The sequence below is a fragment of the Camelus dromedarius genome, chromosome 9, assembly GCF_036321535.1.
Source record: "Camelus dromedarius isolate mCamDro1 chromosome 9, mCamDro1.pat, whole genome shotgun sequence".
In the NCBI taxonomy this organism is placed as follows: Eukaryota; Metazoa; Chordata; class Mammalia; order Artiodactyla; family Camelidae; genus Camelus; species Camelus dromedarius.
The window spans coordinates 77,229,156-77,251,332 of NC_087444.1; the positions used below are offsets into that span (position 1 = coordinate 77,229,156).

Here is a 22,177-nt window from a genome sequence, read left to right on the forward strand (position 1 = left end):
TGTTGTGTATCTATTTTACATGTAGTATCTGTTGGTTCCAAACTTTTAATTTATCCCTCCCCTCACCTTTCCCTTTGGTAACCATAGTTTGTTTTCTGTGTCTGTGAGTCTATTTCTGGTTTGTAAATAGAATTTGTGTATTTTTCTAGATTCCACATGTAAGTGATATCAAATATTTGTCTTTCTCTCTCTGACTTATTTCACTTATTGTGATAACCTCTAGGTCTATGCATGTTGCTGCAAATGGTATTATTTTGTTCTTTTTTGTGGCTGAGCAATATTTCATTGTGTGTGTGTGTATACACACACACACATACATACATACATAGCACATCTTTTTTTAAAACTATTTTTTATTGAGTTATATTCAGTTTACAATGTTGTATCAAATTCCAGTGTACAGCACAAGTTTTCAGTTATACATGAACATATATATATATTCATTGCCACATTTTTTTCACTGTGAGCTAACACAAGATCTTGTATATATTTCCCTGTGCTATACAGTATAATCCTGTGTATCTTTTCTACATTTTGAAATCCCTGTCTGTCCCTTCCCACCCCCTGCCCCCTTGGCAACCACAAGTTTGTTTTCTATGTCTATGAGTCTGTTTCTGTTTTGTATTTATGTTCTTTTTCTTTTTTTTCTTTTTTTAGATTCCACATATGAGGGATCTCATATGGTATTTTTCTCTCTCTTTCTGGCTTACTTCACTTAGAATGACATTCTCCAGGAACATCCATGTTGCTGCAAATGGCATCATGTTGTCGTTTTTTATAGTTGAATAGTATTCCATTATATAAATATAGCCCGTCTTCTTCATCCAGTCATCTGTATGGACATTTACGCTGTTTCCATGTCTTGGCTATTGTAAACAGTGCTGCTGTGAACATTGAGGTGCAGGTGTCTTTTTGAAGTAGGGTTCCTTCTGGATATATGCCCTGGAGCAGGATTCCTGGATCATATGGTAAGTCTATTCCTAGTCTTTTGAGGAATCTCCATACTGTTTTCCACAGTGGCTGCACCAAACTGCATTCCCACCAGCAGTATAGGAGGGTTCCCTTTTCTCCACAGCCTCTCCAGCATTTGTCATTTGTGGACTTTTGAATAATGGCCATTCTGACTGTTGTGAGGTGATACCTCATTGTAGTTTTGATTTGCATTTCTCTGATAATTAGTGATATTCAGCATTTTTTCATGTGCCTATTGATCATTTGTATTTCTTCCTTGGACAATTGCTTGCTTAGGTCTTTGGCCCATTTTTGGATTGGGTTGTTCAGTTGTTTCTTATTAAGTCATATGAGTTGCTTATATATTCTGGAGATCAAGCCTTTGTCAGTTTCATAATTTGCAAAAATTTTTTCCCATTCCATAGGTTGTCGTTTTGTTTTACTTATGGTTTCCTTTGCTGTGCAGTGGCTTGTAAGTTTCATTAGGTCCCATTTGTTTATTCTTGCTTTTATTTCTATTGCTTGGGTAGACTGCCCTGGGAGAACATTTTTGAGATGTATGTGAGATAATGTTTTGCTTGTATTTTCTTCTAGGAGGTTTATTGTATCTTGTCTTATGTTTAAGTCTTTGATCCATTTTGAGCTGATTTTTGTGTATGGTGTAAGGGAGTGTTCTAGCTTCACTGATTGACATGCTGCTGTCCAGCTTCCACAACACCATTGCTGAAGAGACTGTCTATATTCCATTGTATATTCTTGCCTCCTTTGTCGAAGATTAGTTGACCAAAAGTTTGTGGGTTCATTTCTGGGGTCTCTCTTCTGTTCCATCTGTCCATATGTCTGTTTTTGTACCAATACCATGCTGTCTTGATGACTGTAGCTGTATAGTATTGTCTGAAGTCTGGGAGAGTTATTCCTCCAGCCTCTTTCTTTTTCTTCACTAATGTGTTGGCAATTGTAGGTCTTTTGTGGTTCCATATAAATTTTATTATGATTTGTTCTAGTTCTGTGCAATATGTCCTGGGTAATTTGATAGAGATTGCATTAAATCTGTAGATTGCCTTGGGCAGCGTGACCATTTTAACAATATTGATTCTTCCAATCCTGGAGCATGGGATACCTTTCCATTTTTTCAAGTCTTCTTTAATTTCCTTAATCCGTGTTTTATAGGTCTCCGTGTATAAGTCTTTCACCTCCTTGGTTAGATTTATTGCTGGGTATCATACCACATCTTTGTTATCCAGTCATCTGTCAGTGGACATTTAGGTTGTTTCCATGTCTTGGCTATTATAGTTAACGCTGCCATGGCATTGGGGTGCATGTGTCTTTTTGAGTTACTTTTCTCCGGATGCATGCCCGGGAGTGGGATTGCTGGATCATATGGTAAGTGTATTTTTAGTTTTTTAAGGAACCTCTATAGTATCCTCCATCGTGACTGCACAAATTTACATTCCCACCAACAGTGTAGGAGGGATCCCTTTTCTCCACACCCTCTGTAGCATTTATTATTTATAGACTTTTTAATGACAGCCATTCTGATTATAGTTTCGTAGTTTTGGTTTGCATTTCTCCAGTAATAAGTGATATTGAGTGTCTTTTCATGTGCCTGTTGGCCATCTGGATGTCTTCTTTGGAGACATGCCTGTTTAGGTCTGCTGCCTATTTTTTGATTGGGTTCTGTGTTTTTTTGATATTAAGCTGTATGAGCTGTTTGTATATTTTGGAAATTAGTCCCTTGTTGGTCACATCATTTGTAAATATTTTCTCCCAATCTGTAGGTTGTCTTTTCATTTTCTGTATGGTTTTCTTTGCTGTGTGAAAGGTTTTAAGTTTAATTAGATTCGATCTGTTTAATTTTGCTTTTATTCCATTATTCTAGGGGAAGGCTGAAAAATTATTGCTGCAATGTATGTCAAAGTGTGTTCTGCCTATGTTTTCCTGTAGAAGTTTTATAGTATCTGGTCTTACATTTAGGTCTTTAATCCAGTTTGAGTTTATTTTTGTATATGGTGTTGGAAAATGCTCTAATTTCATTCTTTTACATACAGCTGTCCAGTTTTCCCAGCACCACTTGTTGAAGAGACTGTCTTTTCTCCATTATATATTCTTGCCTCCTTTGTCGTAGATTAATTGACCATAAGTGTGTGGGTTTAGTTCTGGACTTTCTACTCTGTTCCACTGATTTATGTGTGTTTTTGTGCCAGTGCTATACTTTTCTGAGTACTAGAGCTTTGTAGTATAGTCTGAAGTCAGGGAGCCTGATTCCTCCAGCTCCTTTCTTCTTTCTAAAGATTGTTTCAGCCATTTGAGTCTTTGGTGTTTCCATACAGATTAAAGAAAGTGTTTGTTCCAGCTCTGTGAAAAATGCCATTGGTAATTTGATAGGGACTGCATTGAATCTGTAGATTGCCTTGGGTTGTATGGCCATTTGAACAATATTGATTGTTACAGACCAAGAACATGGTATATCTTTCCATCTGTGTCATCTTCATTTTTTTTCCTAAGTGTATCTTATAGTTTTCAGAGTACAGGTCTTTTGCCTCCTTAGGTAGGTGTATTCCTAGGCATTTTATTCTTTTTGATGTGATGGTAAATAGGATTGCGCCCTTAATTTCTTTTTCTGCTGTTTCGTTGTTAGTGTATAGAAATGCATCAGATTTCTGTATATTAATTTTGTATCCTGCAACTTTACTGAATTCATTGATGAGCTCTACTAGTTTTCTAGTAGCATCTTTAGGATTTTCTATGTACAGTATCAGGTCATCTGCGAACAGTGACAGTTTTACTACTTCTTTTTCAATTTGGATTCCCTTTATTTCTTTTTCTTCTCTGATTACTGTGGCTAGGATTTCCAAAACTATGTTGAAGTGAAGTGGCAAGAGAGGGCATTATAGTCTTGTTCCTGATCTCAGAGGAAATGCTTTCAGTTTTTTACCACTGAATATGTTGTTGGCTGTGCGTTTGTCACGTATGGCCTTTATTATGTTGAGGTGTGCCCCTTCTATGCCCGCTCTCTGGAGAGGTTTTTTTTTTTTTATCATAAATAGATGTTGAATTTTATCAAAAGCTTTCTCTGCATCTGTTCAGATTATCATATGGTTTTTATTCTTCCGTGTGTTAATGTGGTGTGTCACACCGACTACTTTGCGAGTATTGTAAATCCTTGCATCGCTGGAATAAATCCCACTTGACCGTGGTTTATGATCCTCTAAATGTATTGTTGGAATTGGTTTGCTAGTATTTTGTTGAGAATTTGTGCATTAATGTTCATCAGTGATATCGGTCTGTACTTTTCTTTTTTGTGTGACATCTTTGTCTGATTTTAGTATCAGGGTGATGGTGGCCTCATAGAATGAGTTTGTAAGTACTCCTTCCCCTGCAATTGTTTGGGAGAGTTTCAGAAGCGTAGCTGTTAACTCTTCTCCAGATGTTTGGTAGAATTTGCCTGTAAGCCATCTGGTCGTGGACTTCAGTTTGTTGAGAGTTTTTAAATTACTGATTTGACTTCAGTACTGGTAATTGGTCCATTCATATTTTCTATTTCTTCCTGGGTCAGTCTTGGGAGATTGTACCTTTCTCAGAAATTGCCCATTTCTTCTAGTTTGTACATTTTGTTGGTGTATAGTTGCTCATAATAGTCTCTTATGATCCTTTGTATTTCTGTGGTGTCAGTTGTAACTTCTCCTTTTTTGTTTCCAATTTTACTGATTTGTGTCCTCTCCCCCACCCCCACCTTTTTGTTGTTGTTGATGAGTGTGGCTAAAGCTTTATTAATGTTGTTTATCTTTTCAAAGAACCAGCTTTTAGTTTCATTGGTCTTTTCTTTTTTCTTTTTGGTTTCTATTTCATTTGTTTCTGCTCTGATCTTTATGATTTCTTTCCTTCTATTAACTTTCTGTTTTGTTTGTTCTTCTTTCTCTAGTTACTTTTGGTATAAGGTTAGGTTGCTTATTTGAGATTTTTTTTGTTTCCTGAGGTAAGCTTGTATCACTGTAAACTTCCCTCTTAGAACTGTTTTACTGCTTCCCATAGATTCTGGATCATTTTGTTTTTGTTTTCCTTTGTTTCTAGGTATTTTTTGATTTCCTCTTTGGTTTCTTCAGTGATCAGTGGTTATCAGCAGCATATTGTTAGCTTCCACGTGTTTATGTTTTTTGAAGTTTTTTTCTTGTAGTTGATACCTAATCTCATAGCATTGTGGTCAGAAAAGATGCTTGATACGATTTCAATTTTCTTAGTTTACTGAGGCTTTCTTGAGGCCCAGCATGTGATCTTTCCTAGAGAAAGTTCCACGTGCACTTGAGAAAAATGGTATTCTGCTGCTTTTGGGTGAAATGCTCTATAAATATCAATAAAGTCCATGGGATCTAATGTGTCATTTAGGGCTGTGTTTCCTTATTGATTTTCCGTCTGGATGGTCTGTCCATTGATGTAAGTGGGCTGTTAAGGTCCCCCACTATTATTGTGTTGCTGTCAATTTCTCTCTTTACGTCTGTTAACAGTTACCTTATATATTGTGGTGCTCCTATATTGGGTGCATATATATTTACAATTGTTATTGTAAATAACAATTATAGTTGTTATTGTAAATTCTTCTTCTTGGATTAATCCCTTGATCATTATGTAGTGTCCTTCTTTGTCTCTTGTAATTGTCTTTAAAGTCTATTTTGTATGATATAAGTATTGCTACTCTGTCTTTCTTTTTGTTTCTGTTTGCATGGAATTCCTTTTTCCATCCCCTTACTTTCAGCCTGCATGTGCCTGTAGCTCTGAAGTGGGTCTCTCGTAGACAGCATATATACTGTTTTGTTTTTGTATCCACTCAGCCAGTCTGTGTCTTTTGGTTGGAGTCTTTAATCTGTTTACACTTAAGGTAGTTATCAATATGTGTATTATTATTGCCATTTTGTTAATTGTCTTGCATTCATTTTTGTAGGCTTTTCCCCCTTGTTTTCTCATACCTAGTGATGACTCTTTAGTGTTATGTTTGCATTTCTCTTTCTTTTGTGTGTGTATATCTATTGTAGATTTTTGATTTGCTGTTACCATGAGGCTTTGGTATAAAAGTCTATATATACGTGATTGTTTTAAGTTGCTGATCTCTTAAACTCCAATGCATTTTGAATACTCTGCATTTGTACTCTCCTTCTCTCATGATTATTGGTTCTGATGTCATATTTTACAATTAATTGTTCTGTGTAACCTTTAGCTGCTTACTGTGGATACACATGATTTTACTACTTTTAACTTCCCTGTTAGTTTGTGTGTGGATGATTTCCTACCTTTACTGTATATCAGCCTTTACCAATGAGCTTTTCCATTTCATATTTTTTTCTTTGTGTGTGAATATATATATATATTTGAAGCATAGTCAGTTTATAATGTTGTGTCAATTTCTGGTGTACAGCACAATGCTTCAGTCATACATAAACATACATGTTCATTTTCATATTCTTTTTCACCATAAGTTACTACAAGATATTGAATATAGTTCCCTGTGCTATACAGTAGAAACTTGTTGTTTACCTATTTTATATATAGTTAGTATCTGCAAATATTAAACTCCCAACTTATCCCTTCCCACCCTCTTCCCCCACTGGTAACCATAAGTTTGTTTTCTACATCTTCGAGTCTGTTTCTGTTTTGTAAATAAGGTTGTTTGTATTTTTTTTAAGATTCCACATATAAGTGATATCATATGGTTTATCTGTCTTTCTCTTTCTGGCTTCACTTAAAATGATAATCTCCAGGTCCATCCATGTTGCTGCAAATGGCATTATTTTATTCTTTATGGCTGAGGGACATTTAAGTTGCTTCCGTGTCTTAGCTTTTGTAAATAGTGCTGCTATGAACACTGGGGTGCATGTATTTTTTTGAATTAAGTTTCCCTCTGGATATATGCCAAGGAGTGGGATTGCTGGATCATATGGTAAGTGTGTTTTTATTTTAAGGATCCTTCATATTTATTTTCCATAATGGCTGCACCAAACTACATTTCTACAAACACTGTAGGAGCATTCCCTTTTCTCCACACCCTCTCCAGCATTTATTGTTTGTAGACTTTTGTGTGTGTGTGTGTGGGGGGGGGAGGTAATTAGATTTACTTATTTATTTATTTTTTTAGATCAGGTACTGGGAATTGAACCCAGGACGTTGTGGATCCTAAGAAAGCACTCTATGACTTGAGCTATACCCTCCCCCTATTGTTTGTAGACCTTTTGATGATGGTCATTCTCGCTGGTGTGAGGTGATACATGATTGTCATTTTGACTTGCATTTCTCAAATAATTAACCATGTTGAGCATCTTTTCATGTGCCTTTTAGTCATGTGTATGTTTTCTTTGGGGAAATGTCTATTTAGGTCTTCTGCCCATTTTTTTTGTTTGGGTTGTTGGGGTATTTTTATATAGAATTGAATAAACTGTTTGCATATTTTGGATATTAACCCCTTTTTGGTCGCATCTTTGGCAAATATTTTCTCCCATTCGATAGGTTGTCTTTGCCTTTTGTTGATGGTTTCGTTTGCTGTACAAAAGCTTTTCAGTTTGATTGGGTCCCATTTGCTTGTTTTTGCTTTCACTTCCTTTGCCTTTGGAAACGGACCTAAGAAAACATTGCTGTGATGTGTATCAGAGAGTGTCTGGCCTGTGTTCTCTTCTAGGAGGTTTATGCTGCCATGCCTTACATTTAGGCCTTTAAACCATTTGGGGTTTATTTTTATATGTGGGGTGAAGGAGTGTTCTTATTTCATCGATTTACATGCAGCTGTCCAGTGAACCCTGAATCCGCTAACCTGAGAATGAGAGCCCACCTCACTGCCCTTCGCACTGCGCGTCTGATTCCACAGGTGCCGGGGCGACTCGGAGCGGCGCCTGGAGTTCAGCACCACGGACAGAGGCGGGGCGGGGCTCCCGCTCCTCAGCGGGGCATCCTCCCCTGCAGGCACTTCTCCCCGCACGGACCAGCCAGTAGTCCCAGTGACGGCAGTTATACTGAGACAGGAAGCCCCTCCCCTCATTCCTCCCCCCACCCTCAGGGCCTGTGGGAACAGGCCCTTCTGTAAATGCTTAGTGGGGACGGGTAAACAGAAGTTCAGGCCAGGACCAGGGAGACTGTCTCCTCTAGGCTAAGAGGACTGTTACTCAGCAGATGGGCAGTTTGTGCCTGTGGGTGAGGGTCTGACCACCTCAGTGCTGCCTTAAACAAGAACAGATGGAGGATGTAGGGGTGTGGCTGGCTCTTCATGCTATTTTTAGCTCCATGTATTTCCTCAAAGTTCAGAGCTGTACACTTTCACTCTCTTTTCTGCACCCAGCTAGCACTGCCTGGACCCTGGGGAGGGGGGTAAGTGGTGGAAAGGGAGGGGACCCCCCCTGTAATATCCATCCCTCAGTGGGGGAGGGGTCATCTGTGGCTGACGTCCCTGTTGCTCCCTCCTTCCCATCCAGCCCAGAGCTCTCCTGGGACAGGGCTGTGAGCTGAGAGTCTGGATTTTCAATGGATAGGGGGAGGGGGCTCCTCACCTGAGAGAAGGAGCTCCAGGGAGTCAGTGGGAGTGACAGCAGGTAGGGGGAGGTGCTGTGTGAGCTGTAGCACCTGTAGTCCCATTGTGGGCTGAGGTCACAGGACTCAAGTTGAAGTTGGCCTGAAAGGGTGCAGCTGCGTCCTGCAGACGAAGGTGCTGGGTAGGAGACAGTGACCCCTCCTGGGACAAGGAAGGCATCTGACCAGGTCTCAGAGCTGCACTGCAGGGTCACGTTCCCTCCCCAGGGCACGAAGGCCCCTGGACGGTCTGAGAGGGAGGGTTTCTTGTACATTCCTGGGGAGAGGAACATCATGATCTGTAGAGAGCCACCCTCCTCCCCTACACACACCCTGGACCCTGAGCTGAGGGACCACCATCCTCTCTCTAGGGACCGTGTCTGTAACTCCCTCTCAGCTCCTCCCAGCTCCTCTGTGTGGTGTCTTTAATCTCCATGCTCCCACTCCATTTTTCTTGGTCGACCATGGACCCATCTCAGCCTCTCCTCCAGGCTGCTCTCCCTGGACCCCTTCACCACCAGGGGTCACCCTGGGCCCAGCAGTCTGAGCTGACAATGAAGACATGGGGCAGGACAGGGGCTCCTCACCTGTGATGAGGAAGTCCAGGGGTCGCTGGGGGCTGACCATGCGTAGGAATGGTAATGTCCACCTTAGCATCTGTACGGACCCCCATGGGTGTGATTCATAGAGCCCGGGGGAAGTCGGGGCTGCGCTGCCTGACAGCTTTGAGTGGGGTGAGCCCTTCATCCTTGGTGAGAGGGAATCTGTCAAATCAGGCCTCTGAGTGACACTGGCGGGGCAGGCTGTTCCCAGAGAGTACCACTGGACCAGCTGGGCTGAGGGAGGGCTCCTGCACACTCCTGGAGAGATCAGCCCACTGAGACCCCTGACACCAGATGGTCACAGGGCTCCCCTTGGTGACCGTGGGGCCTGAGTCAGCCCAGATGGAAGGTTTGGGGAGGTCACCTGGAAAGGAATCAGACCTGAAGTGTCAGGGGTGCCCCTTTCCCCTCAGTGTCCCCCGCTGTCACCCCGCAGCCCCTCCCAGACTGGCCACCATCAGCCCAGACCCGCTGTGCTCCCCCCAGATGAGGGGGCAGTGTTAGATTGAAGCAGGAAGTGTGGGGAGAACTCCGCCAGCTGGACCCGTTCCCATGGGCCCCTCCACACCCTGCAGGTGTATGTAGGTATAACCCACATAATAACCATGTGGTACAGCGGTGAGGGTAAAGGGACGTGCGTGCCGGTAGGACTTCTGCATCTCCCTTGAAGAGCTAAAACACTCTCACTTGACAGGTCAGAAATGTTCATGATAATATGTAGGAGAGCCACTTAAGTAGCATTCAAAGAGGTTCAGTCTAGCAGCAACTGAATAATTAAAATGGAATATTAAAAATAGTTTTTAAATCCAAGAGAAGTCAGGAAAGGGTAAGCAGGAGAACAAGCAAAGGGGACAGACATAAAAAAGAAAACAAAGTGGCAAGTCTAAATAACACAGCAGGAGTTACATTATGTGTAAATGGACTCAACACAGCACGTAAGACCAAGGTTCAAGGATTGTTTCAAGAAAACAGCCACAAACAGAACCCTACACCATGCAGTCCAGAAGAAGCGCCCTTCTAACACAGCGCTGAGAACGGGTAACAGTAAAAGGGCGAGCAATGTGTTCGAGCCCCAGCAACATTAACATGAGATAAACCAGACGCGACGTGGCGCATGGCTTCAAGTCCACGCACCGCGTAGAGCGGCCAGACCCCCGCCAGCGGGGGCCAGAGTGGGGGCGGCAGGGGCGGGGGCAGGGGCACGGGGGCTGCTGTTTAATGGGGGCAGAGATTCTGTTTGTGATAATGAAAGTGTTCCGGAAAATGGACAGTGGTCATGATGGCCTAACTTGACAAATGTACTTACGGCCACTGAATGCTGCACTTTAATAATGTTTACATGGTGGTAAATGTTATGGGATGTGTATGTTCCCACATTATAAAAGTGGAAGGATGAAAAACATACTATACAAACGTAACCAAAGGGAAATTTAAGGGGTTGCATCAGTTTTCATTTTCCACAAATTACCACAAGCTCAGCGGATTAAAACCACAAAAATTTAGTATCTTATAGTTGGTTCTAGGAGGTCAGTACATGCATTCAAGCTCACAGCCATGAAGTCCAGAAAGAAGGAGACATTTATTTGCTTCATCTCAGTCCAGAACTGGAAGTCTGAGAAGTGGTTGAATTTTATATATCGAGCATGTATCCAGTGATGCTGGAAAACACCTTTCTAATTGGACTAATACATCTTGATATTATTTTGGATTTTCTCTGCACACAACCGTGTAATCACTGACTGATACAGCATTATTCTTACCCACTTCAGAGCTTACCGCTTTGCTTTACTGAATTGGTTGGGACCTCCAGGGCCGTGGTCACAGAAGGGGTCGCAGGGAACATACTTGCACCATTGCCAATTATAGAGGAAGGGTTTCAGGTTCTCACCTTTACTAATGATGTCCAGTGTTGATGGTCAAACATGCCCTCATCCAGTACAGGAAATGCCCTTCTGTTGCTGATAAGTTTTTATTTTCATTAGGAATTGCTGGTATGTTTTATCAAAAGACTCGTCTGCATCTGTGAGATGATTATTTTTTGCTTGTTTGAATAATGTGTTAAATTACATTGATGGATTTAAAAAAAAATCTTAAGCTACTGTATCCTTCAAAAAAAAAAAAAACCCCACAGTATAGTCATGCACTATGTCCTTTTTATAGATGACTAAATCTTCTCTGTGAATACTTAGTTTAGAGATTTGCAGCAGAGCTCACATGAGAAATCTCCCCGTGACTTTCCCGTTTTCTCAATCCCTTGCCAGGTTTTGGTGTGAATATTTTCCTGGCCTGATAAAGTGTGTTCCCGTGTATTTCTTCTTTTTCTATTCTCAGGAGAAGTTTGTGCAGTTTTGGAGTGTGTGTGTGTGTGTGTGTGCGCGCGCGTGCACGCGCAGGCAGTGGGGTGTTTCGTAGGTGCACAAGTGTTTGGAAGCAATCACAGATGAAACGTCCTGAACACGTTGCAAAATGATCAGCAGCGTAGCATCACTTAACACCTCCATCCCGTCACATAGTTGCCATTTCTTTTTTGTGGTTAGAACATTTAGCGTCCACTCTCTTCACGACGCTCAAGAATAGGATACAGTGCTGTCAGCTCTAATCACCAGGCTGTACATTAGGTCCCCGACCTTACTTGTTTCGTAACTGGAACTTTGTACCCTCTGACCAACACCTCCCCTCCCCGCTTGCTGCAACCCTGGTAACCACCTTTCTAATCTCTCTTTCTCTCAGTTTGACTTCTTAAGATTCTACGTAGCTCAGTTGTGGGGCAATTATTGGCTAGAGTCAATGTATTTACTGGACGTATAAAATGATGACAGATTTTCCATTTATTCTTATGTCCGTTTAGTACATTGTACATTTAAAGATGCCCATTTCATCTACATGCTCTGCACACTGGGCATCACATGGTTTCTATGTTCTGTTACTGTCTTCACAAGTCTCCGGGTAGTGGCGCTGCCTGCAGCGTCTTTCCTGACACAGTGAACGTGCGCCGTCTGGCCTTTCCCTTGGCCATTGTGCTTAGCGTTTATAAACATCATTAAAGTTTCCAAGAATGAATTGTTTTGCTTTAACTGATTTCTCTCTACTTTCTGTCTGTCTTCGTTATTAGCTACTCTTGTCATTATGAATCCGCTTCTTCTACCTTCATTTGGAATAACTTGCTGTTCTTTCCCTAAATTTGTGTCATGATACATTAGGTCATTGATCTTAAAAAGGCTTTCCTGATGTATTCATTCCTGGTTCTTAGCTTCCTTGACCGACAGGTGGGACGTGTGATATTTATGTCATCATTCATTGGACACATCATCTCACTTTAGTTTTGATTTTTAATTCACACATTGATAACGGAGAAGTCTTTTGAATTATTTCCACCATGTAAAGGTATTAACTATGTTTGATGGTAGAATCAGGTGACTCCCAAAGGGCCCCAGGGGCTCCTGCGGTCTGTGTTAGGAGTCCAGGTCGGCTGGTGGCCATCAGGTGGTGTCCACTGCGGGCAGGTCCTGCGCCTTCCGGCGTCCCTACAGTCCCCCGCCTGGAGCGCGGGCTCTGGGTCCCCTGGGCTAGTGGATGGCAAGTGTGGCGTACAAGGTGGGCTCTGCCGGGGGCTCCCCCGACCGGGATGGAGGGGCTGCAATCGTCTCCCATCTGAGAGTCGAGTGGGTCACATCCTGGGGGCATGTAGATGGGGCAGCCTGCAGTAGGGGGAGAGAGGGAAGGTGTGTGGTTGGGTTGGGGGGGGGAGCCAGAGGGCTGGAGAGGATGGGACCCGCTTGACTGTCCCTCTGCCTGTACTCTTCTGCTTGTCTGTCCTTTGTGTCCAGCAGTCCCCCGGACAGGGGAGAAAGACAGTTGGTGACTCCTCACCTTAGTCTTGATCTTGAGTGGTTCACCTGGGTGTATGTCCCTCCCTGAGGGTACGTCCCATCCCGGGGGCCTCCATCCTGCCTGTTCTGCTGGAGGGAGACAGTGAGACAGGAGCAGCACCTCCTGGACCCACTGTGATCTCCTCCAGTGAGTTCTCCACTCTGTTGCCAGAGTGATGCTTTAAAACCTTAAATGAGATCAGGTCACTTTCCTGACGGAATCTCCAGGGGCTTCCTGACACCTTGGTGTCTCTGGCTGCTCTCTACGGTTCTGATTTCTGTATTAACATGTTATCTCTTGCTCATTTGGCTCCAACCACACAGCCCATCTTCCTGCAAAAGCATGTCCCTGCCTCAGGACCTTTGCACTTGCTGCCTCGCCCCTCCCCCCCATGCTCTCTGTCTCCTTCTCTTGCTTTACTTTCCCTATCAGGACCTTGTATTCTAGGACACTGCCTGCTTATTTGCATATAGTCTCTCTCACCCACCAGGTGAGCTCGAGGAGTGTGGGGACAGTGTGCTCACGGCTGCACCTGCAGCACCGCCAGGGAGCCGGGGGGCTGCTGCTCGCCCTGTGCACCTTTGCTGGGTGAATGAATGAAGGGGAGCCTAGGGGACCTGGGGAGGTGCACTTATTCATGCATCCTCTTGAGACCTGGGGCTACGCTCCAACAGCAGAAGGTCAGACAGAGGACGAGGAGCCAATAAAAGGGACCCTGAAGGAGGGGCCATGAGGTCACGAGAAAACGGGAGGGGTGGAGTCAGAGCAGAACATGACCAGGCAGCCCAGGAGACGTCAGTGTGGGAGCCGCTGGGAGCTGGGATGTGAAGACAGAGGAGTGTCCGTGGGACTAAGTTTGGCAACAAGAAGGTCTCTGGTGGCCTGGACGGGAGCAGGGGTCTCACCCAATGGTCCAGCTGCACCCCCTCCGCAGGCTGTGTGTCGTTCTCGGCGGCATCTGCTGGGGCAGAACAGGGGGTGTGACACTTGCCCTCATTCCCTGAGATCTCTCAGGGGTGGAGCCCCCGCCTGCACCCAGAAGGGGCATATATGTTTCAGTGTTTCATGAGATTGAAAAAGATGGAAACACCGTACATTTGTGCATGTGAGCTGACATTAGGTGTTTTCTTTCTAGATTTTCAGATCTGAGACTCTAATTTTTTTTAATGGAGTATATAGCTCATTTACAGGATTATATTAGTTTCAGGTGTATAAGCATAGTGATCCGGTATTTTTATAGATTATACTCCATCTAAACCAAATAATGGCTGTAATTCCCTATTTGACACAGTGTATCTTTGTTTCTTATCTGTTTCATACATAGCAGCTTGCATCTGCTAATCCCACACCCCTAATCTGGCCCCCTTCCCTCTCCCCACTGGCAACCACTAGTTTTCTATATGTGTGAGTCAATTACTGTTCTGCATAAACATTAATTTGTATTATTTTATAGATTCCACAATAAGTGATAACATAGAGCACTTGTTTTTCTCTGACTTATTTCACTAAGCATAACATTGTCTAGGTCCATGCACGTTGTTGCAAGTGGCAGAAGTTCATTCTTTTTACGGCTGAGTAGTATTCCATTGAATACATGGACACCACATCTTCTTTATCCATTGATCTGCTGGTGGCCACTTGGGTTGCTCACATACGTTGGCTATGGGTTATATGAATATTGGAGTGTAAGCTTCTTTTTAAATTAGTGTTTTCCTTTTCTTCAGATACATACCAGCAGTGGAATTGCTGTATCATATGGTAGTTCTATTTTTAGTTTTTGAGAAAACTCCATACTGTGGAAAAACCAATTTTCTAAGCTGACCTTGCCCACCTCTGGTTCTCCTTTGGCTGGTGCCATAAGCCCACCTCCTCCAGTGGCCAGGGTCCCCCCGTTCCCTACTCACCTGACTTCCTGCGTCTTTCCTGACACAGATAGCGGATGAGGAGGAGGAGGAGGAGGACAATGACGACGAAGGCCACTGAGCCTGTGATCGGAACGTTCACGTACCACCTGAGACCTGGGGCACCTCCTGGGGGACATCATGAATGAGCCAACAGTGCCATTTAATTCAGCATGTACTGTGTCCCAGACGTGTGGGATGTCTGTAGTCCATGCAATCATCTCTAACCCTCAGGACAATCATGCAACCCCTCCCCATCCCCCATCATCATCACCCCCACCCCACTCCTGTGCAGACGAGGAAACTGAGGCACAGAGAGGAGAGTCACAAGACATGGGCCACCCAGCCTGGGTGTGGCAGCGCTGGCTGGATCCCAAGACTGGGGCCCCGTGAACCCCCCTTGTGCTGCCCCCCAGGCGGACACCAGCTTCATTTCTGAGGACTCCTCATCAGTGGGGGGGCCTGGAGAGTCTCATCAGGAGCTGAGGGTCCTTCCTTGTTACCCTCCCCTCCCTCGCTGCAGCAGGGACTGGGGGAGGGCAGGCTGGGGGGTGGACTCTGCTTCCCCACCCAGGGTCTGACCCACCCTATGGGGCCCTGACGCCCCTGGGAAGGTCTGTGCTGAGCTGGGGTCTGCCCTCCTGAGCTCTGGGAAACCCAGGCCGTCATTTCACCTCATGTCACAGCAGCCTGTGAGCACGGTGGGACCAGGGAGCCCACAGACCATGAACCTGAGACTCAGAAGCCACCTGCCCGGTTGCCATGGCAGGAGCAGCAGAGCTGGGACTGGACCCGGGGTCTGACTCCAGCCCGTGCTCCTTCCCCTCGGGCTGAGCTCCCTGAGCTGAAGGGAAAGGGCTGGACGCCCCAGACCACTGTCCTGCCCGTTCCCCTCCCCCCAGGACAGTGTCAGCATCACCGCTGCAGAGGGGACAGACCCATCAGGTCACGTCCTGGGGCCTCCCTGTGAGGCCGCCTCTCCCGGGGGATCACAGCCAGAAGTGAGAACTGAAGGAAATATAAGCCCTGGGCCAGATCTCACCTTTTACACATGGGGAAACTGAGGCCCAGGCTGGGGAAGGGGGTCTCCAACTCTGCATCTCCAGAGGTGCCTGAACTGAGGGCATCACTCAGCCCTGCCCCCCAAGTACCCACCACCACCTCCCACGGAGACCCTCACTTACGTGTCTGCGGGCCTGACTCCATGGGAGGGAGGAGCCGGTTCTCAGGGCCTCGTGGGGGTCAGGACAGGGGTGAGGGGCAGGGGGGTGCTCCTCCCCACGTCAGCCCTGCTGCTCCTCCCCCAGGGTGGACCCAACATCTCCCTCTCCATGACCCCCACCCTTCATCCACCCGGCCTGAGAGCCCCTGGAGCCCTGTGGTCCCCCCGCATCTCTGCCCGGCTCCCAGACCCCCACCCCGGGGACACAAGCTGTGCTGAGACTGAGAGCAGGAGTCAGATCAGTGAGGACCTCAAGAGACAGGCCTGGAGTGAGGTGTCCACTCACTGGGCAGAGCCCAGGGACTCTCCAGTGTGCAGTTGTGCCCCTGGGTGGGGCTGGGGGTTCCCAGAGGATCCTGGGTAAAAGGCCTGTCCTTGAGTGAGGGGCTGGAGCTTCCCCAGGGACCCCATCTCTGCTCACACTCTTCTGCTGTACCTGCCCTGGGGCCGCCCCGGCTTCCTCCCTCCTCCCACCTGAGGCCTGGTGACAGGGACGTGGGAAGGGCAGGGTGGGAAGGCCCTGTTCCCCTCCGTCCCTCTGAAGGGCGAATCCCTCTTGGGTTGACCCTCCTTTGGAGCCCCCCTCACTCCCATCCTCGAAAGGGGGTCTCCTTCAGAGCTGACCATCAGCACACAGAGAGGACAAGGCTGGAGCCCCTCACCTGAGACCGGGAGCTTCAGGGGGTCACTGGGCTGTGACAGCAGGTAGGGGGAGGTGTTGAGTGAGCTGTAGCACCTGTAGGTCCCCCCGTGGGCTGCGGTCACAGGACTCAGGGAGAATTCGGCCTGGTACTGCCCACCTTGGAACTTTGATCTAAGACGCAGCGGGGGATGGGCTGCCCCCTCCTTGAACAGAAGGAAGGTGTCCATGGAGATCCTTGACTGACACAGCAGGGTCACACTCTGTCCTGACGCCACCATGGAGCCCGGCTGCACCGAGAGGGAGGGGATGCCACGCAGCCATCCTAGAGAGAGGAAGGGGTGAGGGGCTGCTGGCCCACCTGGTTCTGAGCTAAGACTTAGCAGGGCCTCTCTGAGGACCCGCATCTCCTGCCCACCCCCTGTCTCTCCCTGTCTGTCCCTCCCTGGGGACCCCACCCCCCTGATCCAGCATCACCCCTGGGGCTCCCCCAGCAGGGCCTGTGCAGAGTCTGGGTCCCTCACTGACCCGCTAGCTCCTCACCTGACATCCGCAGCACCAGGGCATCACTGTCCTGTGACCTGCCGGTGAGGCTGTGATAGTAACAGCGGTATCTCCCTGTGTTGTGCTCTGTCATGTATGAGATGGAAAACGTGGCCTTGTCCCCGGGCTCCAGTGGGCGCTGTGTGTCCCAGCGGGCTAGGCTTCCCTCTTTATGCAGACGGAACTCCTGGGCCCCCAGAGTCCCCTGACACCAGATGGTCACGGGCCTCCCCCAGGGGATCACAGAGCCTGGCTCAGCCCAGATGGTGGGTTTGGGGAGGGTCCCTGGAAGGAAATCAGAGGCTGGGGTCACAAGACATTCCCACCCCCATCCCCCAGCTCTCAGCCCCACACCCCACAGCCTCCCCTTCCTTCAGCCCAGAGCTGCTGTTCCCCATCCCCATTGCCCGGGGAGGGGCTGGCCCGTCCCCACAATGAGGAGGGGGGAGCAGGGACACCTGGGCACAGACTCACCTGCCTGCACCTGGGTCCTCACGCCCACACTCAGCCCTGGAAGAGAGGTCCCTGTGAGAGATTCACCCTGAACCCTGAGCAGAACCTCCCCTCCCCTGAGCGTCCTGAGCCCCGGGGTCTCCTGACAGAGCAGGCCTGGCTGTGGGAGGGTCCCTCCCAGACCAGGACCGCACTCCCCTCCTCAATCTCACCGAGACACAGCAGGGCCGTGAGGGTGGGGGTCATGGCGCCTCCTCCCTGTGGTCCAGGCTGTGCAGATGGAGGAGACACGGTGCCCTCAGCACGGAGACCCACAGGGTGTGTCCGCAGGGAGGCTGGTTTTCCCGTCATGGGCTGTCACGTCAGCAGCCCCACGGGAAGGGGAACTGCCCCTCCCCGGGAGCCAAGCCCTCCTCTCCTCAGGGCTGGGGTGGGCAGCAGGCCTCTGCACATGTTCTGACCACATCTGAAGCCTCACTTGACCCATCAGCTGCTGCCTTCCTGGCCTGAAGCCCTTTTACATCCAAGCATCAACACATACTTACTGGGAGTTTGCCGTCTGCCTGGAGGGACATCCCCGGACACGACAGATTCAAACCCTGCGCTTGCAGAGCTCAGATTAGGGGAAAAAAAATCTGTCTTGTTTCCTGTTTCTGTTGCGCCAGTACCGCCGGCCAGTGGGGTAAAGCCACCCAGAGTTACTACCTTGCAGTTCTGGAGGGAAGAAGTCCAAGCTGGAAACCCCTGGATTAAAATCGACTTGCTTTCAGGCTGTGTTCCTCCTGAGGGCTTCGGGGAGGAATCTGTTCCCTTGCCTTTCAAACTTCCACAGGCTGCCGTGTCCCGTGGCTTCTCCCCCCAACCCCCGTCTTCAGAACACATCTCTCTAACCGCTGCTTTCAACGTACGTGCTCTTTGGCTCTGACTCCTCTGCCTCCCTCTTTGCCTCATAAGGTGGTGACACAAGACACCCCCTGGATAAACTAGGGCGTCTCCCCGTCTCCAGAGCCTCAACTTACTCATATCTGCGAAGTCCCTTTGCCATGCGAGGTGACACGTTCTCAGATTCCGAGGATTGGATGTGCACGTCTTTACGGGGTCATTATTGTGCTTACTGCTTGCCTTCAGGAACTTGTTGACCACATCCCATATAAACCACTTCCATCTGAAGACGGGGTGCTGCTGGGGAGACCTGTGTCAGGCTGGGTGGGCAGCCGGCTCCTGGGCCATGATGGGCATCTCATGCCATGTAGAGACTTGGCTGCTGTGGCCAAGCATTCAGTCTGCACTGAAGCCTGTGTCAACGAAAATTCAGTTATCAAGCTAAGAAGAAAGAAATAGAATTTTATTTGAGACAAACTTGGGATTGTAACCTGGGAGACAGACTGTCAGAAATTCTGAGAACTGTGCCATGGGATGCAGTTTGACACATTTTTGATACAAAGAATCATGTATCTTATTGACAGGTTAACGTTATACCTAAAATGTATGAGAGATGTTGATGCATTTACAGAGTGAGCCTTTAGGTCCCTGTGATGCTCTGTGCAGGAGGAGAAAGAAATACTAATCTTAAGACTTACAATGCTGGTGTCAGAAGAAAGGGACCATTTTCCCCAGAGGTTGATTACCTCTCGCTGCCCTGAGGAGGTCTGTACGGGGACGCATTGGGGGCATGTTATACGTGTTTTGATTTTGACTTAGTTCGACTGTCCTGCTATAGAGAAATTCATTATTTTTCCTCATCGCCAGTAACAACTCAGGAGCTGTTTCACAAAAGCAGGATCGTTCTCTGCAGAAATGTACACAGTTTATGGCTCTCTCTCCTCCCTGGATAAATGGCCATGTTGAGAGGAACACCTCATCCCCAATTCTCTCATAAGGAATTCCTCCTCTGTTTCAGGTGTGGTGGTGAGTCGCCACTCCCGTCTCAGCCTTGATTCACTCCTAAGCACCCACCTCCCCAAAGCCTCACCTGCAGACCCCAGCAGAGTCTTCCCACCTTGTATGCAGGACCTTCAAGGAAGTGGCTCGTTCTGCATTTCAGACCAGGTTTATGCTACCTGCGTATTCAATGTCTAAACAAATTGTCCCTGATAGGGAAGGGAGTATATTTCACAATTTGTCATCATGATTCGGTAGAATAAACAAAGTAGTGAAGCAAATAGAAGGGCCCATGAAATTATAAGCCACATCTTCTCACTGTCAAGTCATCAGCACTTCTTAGACTGCATTCCAGTTCGTAGAACACAATAAATGCACACTTGCATAATGAAAATTACATTTTAATAAGGTGTAACTGCTTAGTTGATTATTGCTTATTTTAACTATATATTAATAAATTGATAACATGCCACTGAGAAGACTAATATCCATTATTGGTTAGCTTGTCATCAGGCAGTGCATGTCACAGACCCTGTGACACCTGCGAACGGACGCTCCTGGGAGCGGGGAGGCGGCGGCCACCGCGCAGGCTCAGCAGCTGCTGAAATTGTTCAGCGGAAGTTTCATGAGGAACATGCTACGCGCACGCGCTCCGAGTTCTCCCCACAAACCGATGCCGAGTCACAAAGGGCAAATAACAGCTTTACCGTGCAGAACCCCGGGGCCCGCCGAGTCAGCCCAGTCCGGAGCCCAGGTCCCCAGCGAGGAGGAACAGGGACGGTGTGGCCGGAGGGGCATCCGCCCCAAATAACTGGGAAGCGGTTTGGGCAAACCTTCCCTCCTGGTGCGTCCTGCTCTCTGTCTCCCCAGAGTCCTCCCCTCATCCCCCCCTGGGCCCCGCTCTCATCACCAGCGTGACCAAGGCTGTAAGGAAGGCGCCCAGGGGCTCCGTTCCTGCGCTCGTAACTGTCATTAATCCAAGCAGGCTTCCGTGACCCGGGAGGGTCTGGAGACGGACACAAACCGCTGACGTCTGGGAGAGGGGCTGAGCTTGCAGTAGGTAACCTCTTTTTCGTGTTGTTAGTTTACTTTACCTGCAGCTCTTCTAAAATAACTGAGTATAAATGCTAATGCTGACAAACAGTAGGCAGACTTGTTGGCAGGTGTCAGAACACCGTGCCTTCCCGTCCATCCCCATGGACTTCTCACCAAGTGCCAGAAGCTGGACCACAACGTAAATCGTGAATCTTCTGACCGTCCAGCTCTAAACCCAGCATCGGGCTCTCTTCACTTGTTGGCACATTTGGACAAAGTGTGGAGCACAGAACCGGGGTTCATGACAGGCAGGAACTGTTTTCTGAAAAAGCAGAAGTCACACATCTTCTATGGGACGGCAGCGGAGACTGACATGTGGGGAAGGTGCTGCTCTGCTTCCTGTGAGAAGGTTTGCCCAAACCGCTTCCCAGTTATTTGGGGCTGATGCCCCTCCAGCCACACCGTCCCTGTTCCTCCTCGCTGGGGACCTGGGCTCCGGACTGGGCTGACTCGGCGGGCCCGGGGTTCTGCACGGTAAAGCTGTTATTTGCCCTTTGTAACTCGGCATCGGTTTGTGGGGAGAACTCGGAGCGCGTGCGCGTAGCATGTTCCTCGTGAAACTTCCACTGAACAATTTCAGCAGCTGCTGAGCCTGCGCGGTGGCCGCCGCCTCCCCGCTCCCAGGAGCGTCGGTTCGCAGGTGAGTCACAGGGTCCGCGACGCGCACCGCCTGGAGCCGCCTGCGAAGCGCGGCCGGTCCTCGCGCTTCTCCCGCCGCGCTCAGCAGCCGCGCGCGGGCTCCGTCTCCCCGGGCCCCCGAGGGCTCAGGGCGCGCTGGTCCCCGCCGCCCGCACAGCTCTGCTCCTGCGGGGTCTCCCTACTAGGCTCACGTCTTATTTCTCCGTGGGGAGCTCGTGTCAACTCGTCTAGTCCAAGGAGAAGAGCTGTGGGTGGACTCCGGGGACGGACGTGCGCCCACAGCGCCGCCTCGGGAGGGCTGCCGCGCTCACGAGGCTGAGCCCAAGCGCCGTCCACGGACACGGCAGGCCTCGACGCGCTCAGATCTACGTTTCGCAGCGTCCGGAAACGTCTGAGGGGTGCGCTCGCAGGGGTTGGGTTTTGCACGTTTCTCGCTACATTCATTCCGCAGGGTTGCTCTCTTGTCACTGTCGATATTCGAGCGCAGGTGGGGACTCGCTTGCGACTCTGAAAGCGGTTGGTTCACGTAAATGGCTTTCATAGCAACTAGTTAACCGATTTCTTTCCTGCTGAGTGACCCTCGTCCTGGAGTCTCTCGGGCTTCCCGGTCCGCCTCCCCCCGCGACGCCCACTCCCACCGCGCCCGTGTCGGCCCGGCTCCCCGAGGTCCGCGCACGCCCGTTCTCCCGGGGTCCCGGCCTCCAGAGAGCTGGCTCGGCCCGCCTTCCCGCGCTGCTTTCCTCTCAGCGCCCTGTCGGAGCAGGACAACCGCCATGCGTGTGAGGGCAGGGTCCTGCACTGCCAAAGCTCAGTAAAAGCAAAACCAGACAGACTGGCT

The 22,177-nt window shown here is 48.1% G+C and overlaps 2 protein-coding genes across 7 annotated transcripts in view; one reads left to right on the forward strand and one right to left on the reverse strand.

Moving 5' to 3' along the window:
* The window catches only part of LOC105105504 (uncharacterized), a 28,301-nt gene extending 9,330 nt beyond the window's left edge, over positions 1-18,971 (reverse strand). The window contains 8 exon segments of the mRNA XM_064490025.1: positions 12,663-12,793; positions 13,871-13,923; positions 14,870-14,995; positions 16,751-17,053; positions 17,272-17,556; positions 17,746-17,781; positions 17,937-18,468; positions 18,744-18,971. Of these exon segments, the coding sequence (XP_064346095.1) occupies positions 12,663-12,793; positions 13,871-13,923; positions 14,870-14,995; positions 16,751-17,053; positions 17,272-17,556; positions 17,746-17,781; positions 17,937-18,075 (1,073 nt within the window). The 5' untranslated portion in view covers positions 18,076-18,468; positions 18,744-18,971.
* Positions 1-22,177, forward strand: part of CDC42EP5 (CDC42 effector protein 5) — a 92,996-nt gene that overhangs the window by 37,670 nt on the left and 33,149 nt on the right. The window lies entirely within an intron of this gene.